This window comes from Leptodactylus fuscus, chromosome 4 (genome assembly GCF_031893055.1).
Source record: "Leptodactylus fuscus isolate aLepFus1 chromosome 4, aLepFus1.hap2, whole genome shotgun sequence".
In the NCBI taxonomy this organism is placed as follows: Eukaryota; Metazoa; Chordata; class Amphibia; order Anura; family Leptodactylidae; genus Leptodactylus; species Leptodactylus fuscus.
Genome location: NC_134268.1, coordinates 54299167 through 54319116, shown reverse-complemented (window position 1 = coordinate 54319116; position 19950 = coordinate 54299167). Strand labels below are relative to the sequence as shown.

General features: G+C 41.4%; 2 protein-coding genes across 3 annotated transcripts in view; one reads left to right on the top strand and one right to left on the bottom strand.

Moving 5' to 3' along the window:
* Positions 1-14071, top strand: part of CLVS1 (clavesin 1) — a 70729-nt gene extending 56658 nt beyond the window's left edge. For both annotated transcript variants that reach the window (XM_075270461.1, XM_075270462.1), the window contains exons 5-6: positions 805-1040; positions 13041-14071. In XM_075270461.1, the coding sequence (XP_075126562.1) occupies positions 805-1040; positions 13041-13128 (324 nt within the window). In that variant the 3' untranslated portion in view covers positions 13129-14071. The remainder of the gene's footprint in view (positions 1-804; positions 1041-13040) is intronic.
* Positions 1-19950, bottom strand: part of LOC142200234 (uncharacterized) — a 312476-nt gene that overhangs the window by 126409 nt on the left and 166117 nt on the right. The window lies entirely within an intron of this gene.

The following is a 19950-nucleotide window of genomic DNA, read 5'->3' as shown; positions in this document are numbered from 1 at the left end:
GTAATAATGTATGTAGATTGCCAGTCATCCTATGGGTGGGCGGGGTAATCAGGACTCTCACTGTCGCTCCTAGGAGTCCTATCAGGAGTTTTACCCAAAAATCCTGCCCTAAATCATATAACCCTATATATCACAGAAATCAGCTTCTTTCCCTATATTATATACTGGTCTCAGACAGGGCCACAGAAATCGCCTAAAAGGTTCTCTTTAAGAGTGTCATATTTGTAAAAATTCTCATAAAAATTTACTTAAGTATGTGTAACCTTAGAGAAGCACTATAGGCCCACACATATTGTGTATTAGTGTTATGGTTGTATACATGAGTCCTACATAACCATTTGTGATGTCACGCAGTCATCACTCTGCAAGAAATCCCATTAGGTCTCTCCAAGTCATATAGTAAATGAGCCAATATGATGCGAAGCCATGTTGTCTCATTTAGAGTCTAAACAAGTGTCTATTCACCAGATTAACCATCCTGCAAACAAAAGTGATATATGTGGGGCATGTTTAGACTTCCTAGTCTTAGTTTACACTGCCCTAATATCACACAGGATTAGTAAATCTGCCTCATAGAGGTCTAATACTACAATAGAAGACATAAACGCATGAAGGAAAGGTAAGATAGAAGGATACAGACTGAATAGCAGAAAGCTATATTCATCAGGAGGGACACATAGACACACAAGAATCGCGTGTAGTATACGGAATAAGTAAAGTGTGACAAGCAGAGAATATTATTCAGAGCAATGACAGACAATTCCCTTTTTATAATTTCACAGTTTTATTATTTATATTTTACAGATTTTCCTCCATGGCAACAATCTTAACAGTCTGCACCAGTTGATCCACCCAGAATGTTTACCATCTGAATTTGGGGGTACACTTCCTCCATATGATATGGGGACATGGGCGAGGACTCTGCTTGGTCCTGATTACAATGATGAGAACGAGTATACTCACACGTCTTACAATGCTATACACGTGAAGTACGCACCGTCCAATCTAGAGAGAGACTGCTCGCCGAAATACATGAAAAGGTAAAGATCTTTTACATCTATGTGCAGTTGACCATAAGATACATAATATATAAGCTTTAGTCTTATATTCTATATAATAACTTATTTCTATAAAAATGTAGTGAAATGTATAAGAGTTACTTAAGATAAGCAGAGCCGAAACAATCAGACGTCCCATGTTTTCTCACCTTGTAAAGCACATGTAGCATAGAGGATGGTAACCTCTCATGATGGAAAAATTACATATTAGATATAAGGAAATTATGAAATTGGAAATGTACAGATAAATATTTCTGTGTGAAAGTTTACGCTGGATTTATATTGTCCAGGTTGGAACTGTTCAGATGGTTAAGATGTATCTACAGTATTGTCAAAGTGGATGATGTTGTAGCCATTTCCATATAGACATGTCCTTAACCACATGTCCTCTTGGGTCAAAATATCTCAAAATATGTGGCACAAGATGACTCAATTCTTTAAAAAAAGCGTGTTTTTCTAAACTGTGTCACAAAAAGTCTGTCCAATACGACCACCTAGTAGTCGTGTAACTACTTAAATTAATAGCAAAGCACTAGTCAGAAGTATGGGAAATGGAAGCCATTTTAAAGAATAAAGCTGTAATACCCATTCTTTATAATGCTGTGATAATGAATATACAGACGTGCCCTTAATATGCTCTCCTTTTGGCCGAACATGTCCAGTTTGGTCAAAACAACATGATTTTGCAATATTCTGCCACAAGGTATCAGAGTGTGGCCACCAAGTGGTTGTGTTGTGAGCTGCAGCTTGTCCAGGGTTTTGCTAGAGTGCCGCAATCTTGTATTGAACATGTACAACAAATTCAAGCTAAAGTAAGTGTGGGCACATCTTTATAGTTATAACTGAGGATTACCATGGTGAGCCACGTGGCTAAGAGTTATTCATATGGGGCTTCCGAGCCACTGGTTGAAGACCCCTGCTATAAATGGTTAGCATCTCAAAAATGGGTTTCTTTGCTTTGGGCAAAGTCAAGGGCATTTTGACTACTGTGAACATACATGTGCCACTCAGAACATACAGCCAGAGAATTTGTGGTACCCAGAATCCAGCCCTTGTTATTCTTCCATTATATATCTGTTGCATACTTCTTATGCCTGATGAAGAACTTTGGCCCAAAATGTTGCATTATAACAAACAGCGAAGGCTGATGCTATAGATTTATATTGAGAGGCGTTGTACTATTGAATCTGTGACTGTATAGATTTATTGAATAAAGTAAAGCAAGCTCAAAGTACTAGAGCGCTGTTCAGTTTCTTCTTGATCACTGTATACACCATGGTCATGATTTTACAGGCAACATTGATATGGCCAAGAATTAGGCCATGTAAAGGATGAATAATGATATTCACTTGGGTTGTGGATTAATAATATGTTGGTGTAGGCCATTCTAGATGGTCACAAAATATAATTAATATTAATTATTATTTTATATTTAAAAATATTTTATTTTATTATTATTATTATTATTATAAAAATATTTTATTTTATATTAAAAAAAGGTTCTCATAATAGCAATAATTATTTCATAGGGTCAACATATTTAGCATATACTGTATGTATTTATGGAGCATGGTAGCTAACTCAACAACCATCTCAAGCACGCCATACTGAACATATAGAAGGTAGGTCATTAACTGAGAACTAATTAATGCTGTAATCCAAGTCATTGGCTCATGGGGATTAAATACACTTTTTCCCTAGTTTGGAGATTAATGTATTAAGAAATCGAATGCTAATCCTCACTAATCTTATTTCACATGGCAGAAATAACCTGGGTACAGCACGCTTAGGTGTGTTAAAGTGATAGAAAATGGATGAAAATACAGGTTAATGCAGGTGGTTATGAACAACAACAATTGGTCCATTATCTTGTATGCATGTAGTCACCACTGGTTATATATCTACCAGTTATGTTACTAGGTAAAATAAGCTGCTGGTCCTGCACCAAACCAATGTCTGTAGTTCTCCAATGTCTGTAGTTTATGTCATGGAGTTATGGTGCAAGTCTCTTTCCTTGTCTATGATCCAAGATATTCAGCTTTTCTCACAATTCTGATGTGACCATGGACTCAACACTGCCAAGTGTTACCTCCTGGTTAAGTATGCCAGACATTATTCACACATATACCCCATCAGATGGTGCCGGTGGCTACATCTACATTGTCTACCAATAAGTATTTGGACACCTGTGGTAGAATAGAAAAATAACATTTATTCATATTCAGTAGTTGGTAGAACCAAGCAGATGCTTCCTTACGGATGGTATTGATGGATACAATACTCCTGGATGCCTACTGAAACTCCTGGTGTATGTCAGCCATCGGTTGGGTGCAGTTTTTGGTCAGCACTTGTCAGTCTCTATCTCCCAGTTTCGGGGGTCTGCTGACTCAGGGCACATTCCGACAATCACCTCTCACCTACCACTTCATAATCACATAGGCCACTGTCGATTTTGGGTAATTCAGTTCGTCCCTTAAGGATCGACCATTTCTGTGGTACCCCACAATTACCCCTTTCTCGAAATCAGACAGCTCTGCACTTCGTGGCATCTTGCATACGACTAATGCCAATGCTGTCTCCTATTTACCCGTGGAAGGCGTGACGTACATGATGACCGCAAATATCTTAATTTACATGGGTGTCCAAATACATATTGGTAGACAGTGTATTAGCTTGTGTGTGTTCAGGGACATAGCCTTTAGAGTAATAAGTGACATTTCTGCCACACATTGTTCTCATATGTTCTTATTTAACATTGCATTGTCTGTCCTCAAGAAAGAGAAAGAGTAGACTATACTTCCATATGCCTAGGATTTTATACGGATGGATAGGTAGGTTTTTCTATCACACTATTTCTGAATCCGACAGAAAGAAATGTTCCATGCTCAACAAGACACCAGAATAATCCTCTAGAAGCGATGCTCGGTAACACTGTAGCGCATGAAGAACAGAGCTGCAGTGATTCTTTGTGTCTGTCTGTATTGGTTACTTGTACATGATTCTCTCTTGTGCATGAGACCTAAAGTCTAAAGATGTTGGTCCAGATATATTATGTCAAAAAAGTGGCCATGCATCATAACTTGGCATATTTTTTGGCGCACAATGGTGCATCTCAGGTCCTAGGAATGTAGGTGGCAAGATTTACTATAACAAAAGCAAGAAAATTATTGTTAGTTATACCACACATCTAGGCCAGTTCCCTGGAGTAATTCTGGGGAATGAATTAAGACTGGTGTAAGAATAGCAAACCTTAAGTAATTCCACTCATAGACTTGACTTCTAATGATTCGGCAGTAGAGACGTCATGCCCAAGATGTCTATATAATAAAATAATAAGAGCTATTTCCATGTGATGGTGGAAGGGCTGGACTAAAAATGAATCTGAATAAGGGTGTAAATGACACTGAAGGACACTAGGTCACCAATATGTAAGCAAAGTCCCACTGTAAATTATTCCTGGTTATTGGCCTACAATGATGGGGACATACGGCGGTGTGAACTGAAGGTCACTTCCTTTCCTATTGGCAGTATCGGTTTTTCATTAATGTTTCAATTATCTTTCCCCCACTAATCAATTATTATTTCCATTTTATGGCATGGAGATATATAGGGTACTTTAATATGAGCTAGATCATATGTTTCTGGTTGAAGGACAATTAATGCTATGGTGATATGTAAGAGATGTTATCCAGGGAGTGATAAAGCTTACCAGGGCATTCCCTGCATTGGATATTTTTTTGAGAATATATGTCATATAAACGTAAGCAAATAAGAGGCAAATAAAGAAAATATGCAGGGTGTAGGATCACAGGATATATTAGAACAATTATAATGGACCATGGTGTATTGTTGCCATGCAGGCTGAAGGTACTATATGTAGGCTGAGGGGACAATACACACTGCCTACCAATAAGTATTTGGACAGCTGTGGTAGAATAGAAAAACAACATTTATTCCTATTCAGTAGTTGGTAGAACCCAGCAGATGCTTCCTTATGGAAGGTATTGATCCACACAATACTCCCGGATACCTGGTGAAACTCCTGGTGTATGTGAGCCATCGGTTGGGTGCGGTTTCTCTCACCAGCACTCGTCGGTCTCTATCTCCCAGTTTTGGGGGTCTGCCGACTTGGGGCACATTGTGACAATCACTGTTCACCTTCCACTTCGTAATCACATAGACCACTGTTGATTTTGGGTAATTCTATTCACTTGCTATGTCCCTCAAGGATCGACCATCTCTGTGGTACCCCACAATTACCCCTTTCTCGAAATTGGACAACTCTACACTTCATGGCATCTTGTATGCGACTGATGCCAATGCTGTTTCCTATTTAATGGCAGAAGGCGTGACATACATCACGACCGCAGGTATCTTCATTTACATGGGTGTCCAAATACTTATTGGTAGACAGTGTAGAAATTGTACAAAAGAAACATAGAGGCAAGGAAGCTCAAGCAAGAAAGAGAAGTAGACCACACACCCCAGACATGTTGAAATTTTTCAGGACAGCCACAGTTGCAGTATTTCCTTATGGTAGGGTAGTATTCACATGTTAACGCTGTTAAGATAATGATGAGTCCTGTCTGCCATCCAGTGGAAGGCCACAGCTGTACGTGCCAAAAGGAGAAACTCCTGCAGGAATAATCATTTATGAAAATGACTAGTCTTCCTCCAGGACCAGGCCCAAAAGGCACAAACCAGAAAGACCGGAAAGACCGGAAAGACCGGAAAGACTTGTCAAATACACCCTGAGGAAGATGTAACATCTTAGTCTAAAAGGATGACACAACTGGAAACAGCCACATCAGATGGATGAAGTCACTGTAATCCGCAGTACATCTATGGCATCGATCTGCATCTGAATGATGAATGGATGTTTCCACATTTCCATTACTTGTGTTTCTCATTCAATGTCATAAAACTAGATGTATAGATGAAGAATACATTAACCTGCTTTAATTAAAATCAAAAATACAAAAACTTTTAAATTAAATTAAATAAATCACTCAACAGACTTAGCCATAAATTCAAGTTCAACAACACAGTAAATTTTTCACTCAAAGAGTTTCTATCAACTTAACCAAAGTATGTTGGAAGGGACATTACACCTTTAAATTTCCTTGAAAAAAAGAACTTTTAGAAATATGCAAATGAAACTCCTATGCAATGCAGAGCCTCCATTCTCACTATGTTCAGGATGGACAGGGACCCTGGCACTCACCATTGCAGATAAGCCTCATTTGCATATTTCTGAAGGAGTGTCTATTGGACTATCTAAAAGTATGATGGTACTGAGCCTAACTTCCCTTACAATTCACAGTGCTTGATTGGATATAAAGTTCCCTATGAAGGGGTTTTCCAGGATCAAGATATTGATGGCCTGTCCTTACTGTAATACAGGTCATCAACATCAGATGAGTGAGGGTCCACCTCTCAACACACAATGACAATGAGCTTCTTGAAGGGGTCACAATACACTGCAGCCACTTTTAGGTCAATACGTCTACATACATAGTAAGGGAGGTGCATGTTATTGCAGCTTCATCCCGGCCACTTGGACGAACATCCCTACTAAGTGTATGGTGTGGATATGCTTCTTCAAACAGTTAATAAGCAGGGGTGCTGAGAGTTGGATCCCCACCTACCTGATATTGATGGCACAAGGTTTTTACATCGATATCTTAATACTAGAAAATCCCTTTAAGTGATTTACTAACCCAAACCTGCTGGGCTGTGCAGTTTCTTTTACGTCAGCTTTGGAACTGCAACCTGCAAAGTATAACCAAAGTCAAACATAATAATTACCCAATGGATCCACCCCCATACCTCCCAACTTTCAAAGGATAGAAAGAGGGACAGTATGTGCTGTATACTATGCACGCCGCAGCAAATTTAACTCCACCCACTTACTATGTTGACTCCGACCTTTCTCACAAAGTTTCTCACACAGTTTTCTCTCCTGGTGCCCCTGTTTAAACTGGGGGAAAATAGATTGACATTAAACCGTGGGAGTAGTTGGAGGTTGACATTAAACTGGGGGACACTAAAGGGGAACATTAAACTGGGGCAGCTGGAGGGTGACATTAAACTGGGGGCATCTAAAGGCAGACATATCCCCCTCAAGCTACTCTCATGGTTTAATGCCCCCTTCCAGCTTGCCCCCGGTTTAATGTGACCCTTCATCTGTGCCCCAGTTTAATACCTCCCATCTGCCTCCCAGTTTAATGTATCATCTTCATCTCCCCTAAGTTTAATGCTCCCCCTTCATCTGCCCCCTGTTTAATGCCCCCTCCATCTCCCCTCCCTCAATTTAATGTGCTTCCTCCATTTGCCCCCACAATTTAACATAATAAAACCACTGATACTCACCTCTACTCATTCTCCCTGCTGTTTTGTAGAGGTTTGTAGAGGCTTATGTCCTACTTGTATCCACACTTGGAACTACATGTACGCTGATGTTTTTTAATTTGGAGCATGACTCCTGAATAAAGTATGAAGTTTTAACGTATTAGCTAGTGGAGGCTGTGCTGGATTTCGACTTTCCTTTCATTCAGAGTTCTGTTCTCCCTGCCTGAACTGTTCAAGGAACTGCAGGCAAGATGTGAGTGACACTGATACTGGGATATACCACCCGCCTACCGGGACAGCGGAAAAGGACCCGGAATCCAGGACTGTGCCGCTGCATCCGGGTTGGTTGGGAGGTATGCACCCTTAGAACCTGAGAAAATTTTGTATTACTTGTTTTATTACTTCAAATATCCACTTGTCAGTTTTTCATACATTAAAGGGGTTTTCCATCCAAACAAAAAATATTTTTAGAGAGTCACTGCTTCCACCATTGATAAGTTTTAGTGTTCACATGTTTCTGGGTCAACATGTCACTGCAGCAGCAGCAAGTAGAGACCAGCAGGGGACCAGAAATTGTCTGAATGGGAACAGAAAGGAAGAGGTGAGGTGAGATTTGTGACTTTCTCTAAAATTTTTGTACATTACTCTGAGCTGGGTTAGTAATCATTTTTTCTTGGCTGGGCAACCCCTTTAATCAGCTTGGTATATACATGGAAGGCTGATGATTTACTGTCCCTAACATAACAGCAAGTTGTAGGATTTATACATTGTAATGAAACATTTCTACACAGGTCACATACAAAGCCACTTCATTTGTCTTCTTGTAAAACAGTGTTGTTACTTACACAAGCATAGTGCATCATTCCTTAGGTGTATAATGTCTACCTAAATAGCACGACATAAATGAAGAAAACAACCATATATCCCAGCTGTATCGCAGCCTGCAGCACGAGATATGAGCGCGGTTCAGCAGGCGCAGCTGTGACTTGCAATCAGATTAATGTCATTGACCTAGACCAAGGACATCCTTGCAATTAAAATAGCAATCCCATTTATTTTTCCACCACACATAGTGCTCTGGTAGTGTACAGGCAGAATAGTACTCATAGAATTCATGCCTGGTTCATATTTCTGTGGGGTTTTTTAGTGGAATTCCTGTATAGTTTATATAATGATACTAAATACTAACAACATTTATGACAGTGCAAAGGTAAAATTATAGAAGCAGTGCAACAGAGAGCCAATATTACCCCACGATAGTCCACCCTCAAGGGTTGTGTGACCCATAATAGGCAGTAAAACATCTGCTATCTTTTTTTTCAACAGTACTAAAAGATGATAGGGGTAAACAGCTGCGCTCAGGTTTTCGTTCTTCGAGTCCACTTACAAAACCCTGGGGTCTGTAAGGTTTCCTCCCGAAAAAATGCAGAGAGAAACGTCCTGCTTGTGAACCCAGTTTTACCTGTCAAAGGTGCTGCTGAAAGGCACTGGGAAAGGAATATACAAATATGTCCTCCTTGGCCAATAAAGGAGAAATAGCTCCTTGTCTGGTGTTCCTGAAACCTATTGGTATGATCTTGAATTAAAGCCAAACCAGCACCATTCACAAGAAGAGAGAGCGATGCACAGGCAGCTGTTTCAGGTTTATTGTCCCTCATCAGGGCGGGTTAGAAGGGGTACTCATCTTCCTAAGAAGACTATTATTGCCTCCCATATTCCCTTCCCAGAATCCTTAGCAAGGCATGTATGATCTAAAAGACCCTGTACACTGCAAGGTGGCCTGAAAAGTCAATAGTCTGATGGATTAGAACAAAGAATGTTAATATGGTGATGTGAAAGTAGTCTGATGTATTTAAAGAAAATTGGTTAGACTGGATACATTGTAAACTGATATGTATGGAACTTTATCTTCTACTAAAAGGTATGGTCCAGGGCAGCGCCGCACCTCCCATGAGGCAACCTGAAGCGACCGCTTCAGGCGGCGCTATGCCAGGGCCCCATGGAGGGCGGCATTTTTGCTTACCTAAGCCAGTCCAGGACAAGCTGTCCTGGACTGGCTTAGCACCGAGCGGTGGATTGGGGAGGCCGCTGGAGCAGCGCTGCTCCAGCGGCCTCCCCTCACGCTCAGGCAGAGAGCACGTCCTCTCCCTGCCTGCTCTCTGCCTGCGAACACTGCTAAGCCCCGCCCCCTTCGCTTTGCCATGCCCCCTCCGCTCCGCCCCCTCCTCCCGGGGGGGGGGGGGGGGCGGCTTTCTGTCGTTCACCTCAGGCGGCGAAAGGGGAAGGTTCACCCCTGGTCCAGGGTGTCAGGTAAGGGCATGGTGGCTCAGTGGTTAGCACTGTAGCCTTACAATGCTGAAGTCCTTGGTTTCAATCAAACCAAGGACAACATTTTATTTGTAGTGGCCAAATCAGGTTACTGCCACCCCGTCACCTGAATTCAGCCACTGCAGACAACAAAGCTGTCTGCTTCCTGCTCCATTCTCTGTGCATCAGCTCATGAAAACACTTTATTGGGGCGAGTACCAGGTTTTGAACCACCACCTCTATGACATTGGTGACTTATCCTTGAGATAGATCATCAATGTTTAGCCCAGAAAACCCTTTTAAGGCATATTTCCAAGGGCAGACGAATAGCTGTTGTTCGTTCTTGGTCTTTACCACGTGTAAACATGAGCAACATTGAGCTTATGTTAACATAGGATATGCTGACAACAAGAATGCAAACTGTTCAGGGACAAACAATTGTATTAACAATGGTTCATCCCCATAGAATTTGCATAGTCATGATGGTTACTGTATGTAAATGGAATAAAGCACTGAGCGACTTGTTATATTAGCAATGTACATTTGTTTCGAGTTGATCAATGTGTAAAGGAGCTTTACTCTAAGCCTTTGCCTCTTCTTCAGTATAACCAACACACTATATGAAGACAGCACATTCAGAACAGTGAGGCCTGGTTCACATCTGTGTTTGGTAATCCGTTGGGGGAGTCCGCATGGGGACCCCTGAACGGACTACTGAACACATTGGCAAGCAGAGAGCTTATGAAAGCACATGGACCCCATAGACTATAATGGGGTCCGTGTGCTTTCCGCTCGGTGTCCGCATGGAACATGCAGACAGAAAAGTACTTCATGATCTAATTTCCTGTCTGCATGACTCATGTGGAGACCGCACAGAAAGCACATGGACCCCATTATAGTCTATGGGGTCCATGTACTTTCACTGTTCACCGCTTGTCAATGCATTCGGTAGTCTGTTCGAGAGGTCCCCATGTGGACTACCGAAACGTATTACCAAACGCAGATGTGAACTGGGCCTTAGACATGACAGTAGGATTAGCCTACATCAGCATTATTTGTAATTGTAATATACAATAATATAGCACATTCTTTATGATTATATTCTACTAAAGACATTTAGGCCTTGATCACAAAAATAATGCTGATGTCTCACATAAAACTTATGGTCTGTAGTTACTTGACTGTATTATGCAGCCAAATGTTCAGAGGACTGACATTTCCTCAAATATTTAGATAAATTGGGTACATAGGGACTTGTATAGCAAATAAGGCAATATTTCATCCATCTCCATTTACAGTAAGTCTTTTATACATAGGTGTGTGTATCGTAAATGACCTGTACTGTATGCTCTGCTCATTTTATGTCCTTAATATGGGAATATTTGGACCAAGCACATAAATGTTTTCAAGACTTGAACATGCAGAAAACTGGAGGCCATTATATATTAATGCTCTGAATTAGCCACATTCACTAACTTGCTACATTTTGACCTTCACATGAATTAGATTCATGGTTACATAATTTAGAAGATCCTTTAAAGTTCTCTAATATAAATGAAACAGCAGAATTTATTAGCAGTATCGCCCTGAATTTGCAAGATGTCGACATTTGATCTCATCAAAGCTTTATTAGGCTAATTAGGTAATTAACAGAACTCATAATATCCATGAACAATTCAGACAGAGTTGTACAAAATACTTCTTCTATGACAATTTTCAGAGTACGTCAAAATATTCTGAAGCTGAAATGGAATAACAGGATGGGATTTAGATCATGTAGGATTGACATTCCCTTCTCATTTATTTGGACTTGTCACTTTCGGGGCTGAGTTGTTTTATTAAGCCCTGACAATTTCCATAAAAAGTTTGTAGTTGTGGTTGTCAAGCCGTGTTTTCAGGCAACAGCTTGTATGTATGGCCAGTATGGTGGAAGTGGTAGTCTAAGACATTCCCTACACTGTGCAGACTCCTGCACATAACTGTGTCAGGTCCAGTTCACATCTACATTCGGGCCATTCCGATCCCCTCTCTGCGTTTTTCGTGTGAAAACTGAGTGAAAACCACATGACCCCATTATAGTCTATGGCAGGGGTGGGAAATTATTTTTCCCATGGGGCCGCATAAGAAATTGAAACTATGCTAGAGGGCCGCGCCATGGCAAATTTAGCTCCACCCACTTCTATGTTGACTCCGCCCATTCCCAATAATCTTTCCATGTGCCCCCACACAGTATAATCCTCCTACAGTCACCCATACAATATATGCCCCCACATTATAATGTTCCCTTCCAACTGCCCCACAGTATTAAGTCCCTCTCCTGGTGCCCCAGTATAAACTGGTGGAAACTAGAGGGGACACGAAACTGGAGCAGCTAGAGGGGGACATTAAACAGTGGGGGTTGTTGGAGGGGGACAATAAATTGACAGCTGGAGCGGGACATGAAACTGGGGGCAACTAGAGGGGGACATTAAAATCAGAAAGCTGGAAGCAGACATTAAACCGTAGGGGTAGCTGGATGGGGTCATTAAACTGGCGGCAACTAGAGGCAGACAGGTCCCCATACAGCTTCCTCCACGATTTAATGCCCCATCCAGTTGTCCCCAGTTTAATGTCCCCCCAGTTTAAGTGCCCTCTTCATCTACCCCAGGTTCATGTCCCCCCACCCCTCCATTTCTCCCTCAGTTTCATATTCCCCTTTATTTTCCCCATTTCATGTCCCCCCTCCATCTCTCCCCAAGTTTCATGTCCCCCCTCCATCTGCCATCTCTGCCCTAGTATAACATTCCCCTTCCATCTCTGCCCCTAGGTTACTGAGACACACAGACAGACAGACACATATAGACACACACACATATAGACACACACACATACAGACACAGACAGACACATATAGACAGACACACACACACACACACACACACACTCTCCACCCTGCATCTTACCTTACATCTCTCAGTACCTTATGACACACTCCACATGTCTCCATCTTCTGCTGGCACTAAGACACCCCCCCCCCCCCTAGACATGCCCCCTAGTCAAGCTGTGCGGGCCGGTCTGAATCAGTCAGAGGGCCGGATATGGCCCGGGGGCCAGGCTTTGCCCAGGTCTGGTCTATGTGGTCCATGGGTTTCCTACGGTAACCACTTTTTTATGCAGATGAGGTTTCCATTCGAGGGGTCCCCAAGCGGAAACCCATGCGCAGATGTGAAACTGACCTCAGTGAATGGATTGGGTGGGCACATCTGGTGACATCACTTACCTGCATCTGTCTGCCCACATTCATCTGAATCCACAATATTTTGCCTGTTTCTTTATCTGTTGCAGGTCCCAGTCGGTGGTAGAACCTGGCACACTGATGCACGAGGACCACAGAGACAATGAAAACACTCAGCCGCTGCTCGCCCTGGACTGATCTCCGGACATCACTGCAATCACTTTACAATTCACCAATGGGTCTTTTTTTTCCTTTTTTTTGTCACTTTGCAAAATATTCACCAGCTACTTGCACAAGGTGCAAAGACTTCTTTAATTTCATTGCCATAGTGCCAACAAACCGGAGCAACTTTATAACTGTGAAGATTCTTTTACTGCCAAAAAGGACCCAAACAAAGTGCATTAGAGCCTTCCATATAGTAAGACATATACTGTACTGCCTAATGTAAAGGAAATATATTAAAAGGTACATTTTGTCTAGGAAAAGCTTATATGGTCAGTATTTTTATACCACGTCCTATGGACCCATGAGGTTTCATTAGTTTACCAAGTAAATCACCAGCAGAAAGTTGGCAAAATATAATAAAGCTAAGCAAATCTGAATTCTAAAAAAATTAATCTATCATCAGATATCAGGTTAGTTGTTAGCATATAAGTATTTACCTGACACGTTACAGAATATTTTTCATTTTTATGCCATCAGTTGGTTGGAAATTGTTCTTGGAATTGTGGAATTGAATGTGTATTGAATGTTACTTGCATCGAAGCAAATCTATTCACATGTACACAAATTAGATTGAATGTATCCAGTTTTACCCAACTGGTTTTGCCTTTGTTTTCAGTGGTTCAGGAGTGAGACCCTGTTTAGGTGGTCCGCACTATCCCGTACACATTAAAGGACATTGCATTGGCATGGACGGTTTTATGTTTGGAATCATTTATGCAGAATATTATCGCCAGTTTTTATAACTTCCTGAAATCCTATGGGATGCCAAGAATAATGACAGGGTTAGAAAGTAGAAAGCTTAAGTTGTACAGATGTGTCTTTTTTTAACTTTCCTCTTGGCTTGACTTATCTAGAGAAGTGTGGCACAAGATGACCATCTCTGAAAAAAGAAAAAACACGATTTTCCGATTCTCTGTTGGGAAGTAAATTATTATTTATATACAGTCCTATGAAAAAGTTTGGGCACCCCTATTAATCTTAGGCTGTATTCACACAGAGTAACGCCAGGCGTTTTTTGTGTGTTTTTTGCACATAGCGCCGCGTTTACGCCGCGTAGCGCCGCGTTAACGCCGCGTATACGCCGCGCTATTTAGCGTTGTATGTATGTGTGAATACAGCCTTAATCATTTTTAGTTCTAAATATTTTGGTGTTTGCAACAGCCATTTCAGTTTGATATATCTAATAACTGATGGACACAGAAATATTTCAGGATTGAAATGAGGTTTATTGTACTAACAGAAAATGTGCAATATGCATTAAACCAAAATTTGACCGGTGCAAAAGTATGGGCACCCTTATCATTTTATTGATTTGAATTCCCCTAACTACTTTTTTTACTGACTTACTGAAGCACAAAATTTGTTTTGTAACCTCACTGAGCTTTGAACTTCATAGCCAGGTGTATCCAATCATGAGAAAAGGTATTTAAGGTGGCCAATTGCAAGTTGTTCTCCTATTTGAATCTCCTCTGAAGAGTGGCATCATGGGCTACTCAAAACAACTCTCAAATGATCTGAAAACAAAGATTGTTCCACATAGTTGTTCAGGGGAAGGATACAAAAAGTTGTCTCAGAGATTTAACCTGTCAGTTTCCACTGTGAGGAACATAGTAAGGAAATGGAAGACCACAGAGACAGTTCTTGTTAAGCCCAGAAGTGGCAAGCCAAGAAAAATATCAGAAAGGCAGAGAAGAAGAATGGTGAGAACAGTCAAGGACAATCCACAGACCACCTCCAAAGAGCTGCAGCATCATCTTGCTGCAGATGGTGTCACTGTGCATCGGTCAACAATACAGCGCACTTTGCACAAGGAGAAGCTGTATGGGAGAGTGATGAGAAAGAAGTCGTTTCTGCAAGCACGCCACAAACAGAGTCACCTGAGGTATGCAAAAGCGCATTTGGACAAGCCAGCTTCATTTTGGAAGAAGGTCCTGTGGACTGATGAAACAAAGATTGAGTTGTTTGGTCATACAAAAAGGCGTTATGCGTGGTGTCCAAAAAAAACAGCATTCCAAGAAAAACACTTGCTACCCACTGTAAAATTTGGTGGAGGTTCCATCATGCTTTGGGGCTATGTGGCCAATGCTGGCAACGGGAATCTTGTTAAAGTTGAGGGTCGCATGGATTCCACTCAGTATCAGCAGATTCTTGAGAATAATGTTCAAGAATCAGTGACGAAGTTGAAGTTAAGCCGGGGATGGATATTTCAGCAAGACAATGATCCAAAACACTGCTCCAAATCGACTCAGGCATTCATGCAGAGGAACAATTACAATGTTCTGGAATGGCCATCCCAGTCCCCAGACCTGAATATCATTGAACATCTGTGGGATGATTTGAAGCGGGCTGTCCATGCTCGGCGACCATCAAACTTAACTGAACTTGAATTGTTTTGTAAAGAGGAATGGTCCAAAATACCTTCATCCAGGATCCAGGAACTGATTAAAAGCTACAGGAAGTGACTAGAGGCTGTTATCTTTGCAAAAGGAGGATCTACCAAATATTAATGTCACTTTTCTGTTGAGGTGCCCATACTTTTGCACCGGTCAAATTTTGGTTTAATGCATATTGCACATTTTCTGTTAGTACAATAAACCTCATTTCAATCCTGAAATATTACTGTGTCCATCAGTTATTAGATATATCAAACTGAAATGGCTGTTGCAAACACCAAAATATTTAGAACTAAAAATGATTAAGATTTATAGGGGTGCCCAAACTTTTTCATAGGACTGTATTTATGTATAATGGAGTCTCTAAAGCAGTATTCAGAGTTAATGGTCTACCCTTAGAATAGTTCATCAATATCTGAGTCGAGGAAATCCAACTATCAGCACCTTCACTGATCAACTACTTGGAGAGGTCATGGCACTGCAGGTTCTTCAATGTCTATGCTGCAAAATGTCTATTTAGTAGCAACACAGCAGGTTATTATGGCTTCCTCCCATTTAAGTGATTATGATGAAGTTGCGATAGTCTGCAGCACTTATACTTTATATACACTAGGGGGAATCTACTAACTCATATTGGTTCAAATAGGTATAAATGTGGCACATCTTTGGTGCACAGACTGTACCACATTGTCCCTTCTGTGTCCTATTCACCATGTTTTAGACCAAGGAGACCAAAGAAAGATGGGACAGGGTCTCCTTGGCTCAACAAATTTATTATAATCTGCACTGGGGAGTTATAGCTGAAATCTACCCCAGTTTCTGACTGGCATAGATCTAGATTATGGTGCACAGGAGTAAGTCTGATTTATTAAGACATCAGAACGCCAGTCTTAATAAATAACCCCCAATCCATATACAGACCAAGGCACAAAATAAGGAGCAGGTGTCTAAGGGTTAGGCCCAAACTAATATATCTGATATTGATGATCTATTCTAATTATACTCCATCAACATCCTGATACTGGAAAATGTCTTTAACAAAGTTTACAGAAAGTTAAGGATGAACACATCTGTATGGAGCAGCCATATATTAATAGCATGCCAGTCACCAGTATTGTGGGGTACAGAGAGCGAGTCCTTCATTAATACAGGGGATTCACACCTATGGAGTTCTCTGTATTCTTTTATCACTTAGTCTAATGGACCCAAAAAATTTTGAGCCATTTTGACCAATTGGAAAACAGACCTGTCCCTGCAACATACCCGCCTTACACAGGGCAAGATATTCAGCTGACACATCTAGCTTAAAGAGGACCTTTCACCATCTGGGGCACATGCGGTTTAATACACTGCTAGAAAGCCAACAGTGCACTGAATTCAGCATTGGCTTTCCCGTTCTGTGCCCCCAGTGAAGAGCTATCGGTGCCGGTACCGTAGCACTTCACTGTCAGAAGGGTGTTTCTGACAGTCTGAGCAGTGAGGAAAGCCCCCCCCCCCCCTCGGCTCTCGAGACGAAGGAACAGACAGTTCCGAAACGCGTCGCCGAGTGTATAGCAGGCCAGACTCCAAGTTACGATGTAACTTTTTTAACTGATGAACGATAATAAAAGTTAAATTTTAAGCTACGGATATCCGTCTTCTATCAAAGTCCTTTTGGCAGTAGCTGGCAAGTTTTTACCTTGGTTGTATTGTCAACCCAGTACAATAGTAGTGAAAAACCTCACACACCCATATGGTAGTAGAAGCACCTTCCCTATGGCGGCGTTCACTTAGCGCCTATACCACAGGCAGCATACGTGTCTGATGAAGGTCCATGACCGAAACGTGACATCCTCTGTGATGCAATTAATAAAGAAGGTTAATAAGCATCTGGCCTACTTGGGGGTGCAAAGATTTTTGCTATTGGTAGATAATGAAGGAGATCTGCTTCGGTCACTGAAGTGGCGCACCCCTATAATCAGCTAAGCAGTGGGCATACCAGAATTCAGACCCCCACTGATCTGATATTGATGGCCTAATCTAAGGACAAGTGGTCAATATCAAAGACACAGAAAATCCTTTATCTCTCCTAATCCTATATACATAACCCAAAGGGCAAACCTACATATCCCTTACATATCAGCAACCCCTGAATTGATATTGACGCATTGGACGTCTATACACCTATTGGGTTATGGTTAGAGTCACATTTAAGCTCTGATAGATGTTGATATGATAGATGATTTTTAATGTCTGTCACCTGACTGTATTGAATTCAGTACATATGAATGGGGTATTTACATGACCGATTTTTTGACGTTCTCTTTTAATGGCCATTTTCATGAACCCCTGACTAAAATCTATGGGAGACCCCTGAGGCCAGGTACCACTCAGATACAAAACAGCCATGAAAAGTGTTCATTTTTATGGCTGTTTTTCACAACAGTTGTATGAATAGATCCATAGTCTGACATCAGCACAGCCCTATTGGCAATATTCAGGTGAGATTCCTTGAGTGACCAGGTAGAGTCGACCACAAAATTAAATATTAGAAGTTAACCCTTAAATCCCCTGAAACAACTATTGTCTAACATTAGAGATGAAACCATGTATCTTCAATATATCCTCAAACGTTGTGAACCTTCAGTAACGCTGGGTACCTACAACCCGCTATGCTATATTATTCCATTATCAGGCGTTAGTGACCATACATCAGAACTGCAGGCCTCAGTCATGTTACTATGTTCTGTATCACTAAGCTTTAATATGAAGGAAATGGATGTTGACCGCCATGATTCATGTGCGCATTCACTGACTATTGTTGGCAGTACAAGGGCTCATTCAATGTAATGTCACCAAGATCTGTGCCCCTAAAATTGGAGAAAAAAAAGGAAGTATATGAAAAGTAGGAACATGAAAAACAGTAAAGGTTTGTGGCCCTTAGACCTTTATTTAATTATGTGACCGCCATCCAGAATGATCTGTAATTAAAATGTGAACACAAAGTTTTCATAAGACTATAAGGATCAATTGAGCAGTAATATCTCAAGTGCCAAAGATTCTATTTGCTTTTCTTTTCTTTGCAATGTTCCTCACCATATAATAAAATTTATGCTATATCTCATTTGTCTTTGTGTGACTATTTTTTGTTCTTGTACTAATTTGGACACATTTTAGGCTAGGTTCATTTGTGCGCTATGGGATCCGCCAGGGGACGCGAATGACAGAGAGCCGGACTACATTATAGACGGGTGTTTTCGTACTGAAACCAGTGGAGAGAAAACTCCTCCAAGCAGAACTTTTCTCTCCGCTGATTTCTGGTGGTTTCTGCAGCGGAGTCTCCAGCGCAGATGTGAACTTAGCTTTCCTGTGATAGTTTTGCTTAGACTGACTTGTGTTGATGCAAATGCAGTTATATAACCATATTACAGTACATGTATCATCAATCGTTTCTGAAGTATTTTGTCATAGGTAGCATGAACTGAACTGTTGCCCATGTCAGTTTTGGGAGTCTATCCCCACAACCCAGTGTATAAACCCCACCCCACAGATAGATGGGTGAGGGTCACCTGAATCAATCCGTGTTATCCTCTTGTGAATTGGAGGCTCCATTGCTATTTTTGTTAATATAAATTTGCAAGCAACAAGGGCATTGAAGCTTACCTCTTTGGAGCAAAAGCAACACTATCATTGCACCAAAGAGTTCACTTGCATGTTATAGTAGCTGTTATAGTGAACTCTTCTGGGCCCATTTACTGCCTACTAGAACCATTTCTGGAAAGTTCAGCAATGTCTGCAGGACACTTAGGATAAGTTCACACAGGGTTTTTCGGATCGGAATCTGGGGCGGAGGCCGCCTCAGGTTCCGATCCAAAAGCCGGGTAGCCACGACTGAAAGCCAGTGCATTACACAGGCATCCAGTTGCATGCTCCATTCCAGATTAGTCCCAATGAATGGACCTAGTCTGGAGGAGGGTGAGTCTTCGGGCCGAATCGCGAGGCAAATCGGCCTGAAGAATGAGCACCTTGCTTCTTTGTCTGGGAGCTGGTGCAATGGGCTTCTTTCAATGGGAGGCGTCTTTTTGGTCAGGATTTTGAAGCGAATACGGCCTCAAAATCCTGACCAAAAAACTCAGTGTGAACTTACCATCAGAGATACTTTATATACTAGGGAGGAAGGATGAGGTACGGACCCTTACTCATCTGTAGAGATGAATATTTTCCTCGGTACTATGAACATGCTAATCTTTGTAAGGGCCCCTTCACACGGAGTATGCGCTGGCTGATTCTGAACGTGTAAATGTTCCGAATCAGCGGCGTTATAAACAGATCCCATTGCTTTCTATGGGAGCCGGCATACTTGCACTCCCCATAGAAATGAATGGGCTGCTTTTTTCCATTCATTTCTATGGGGAGCACACGT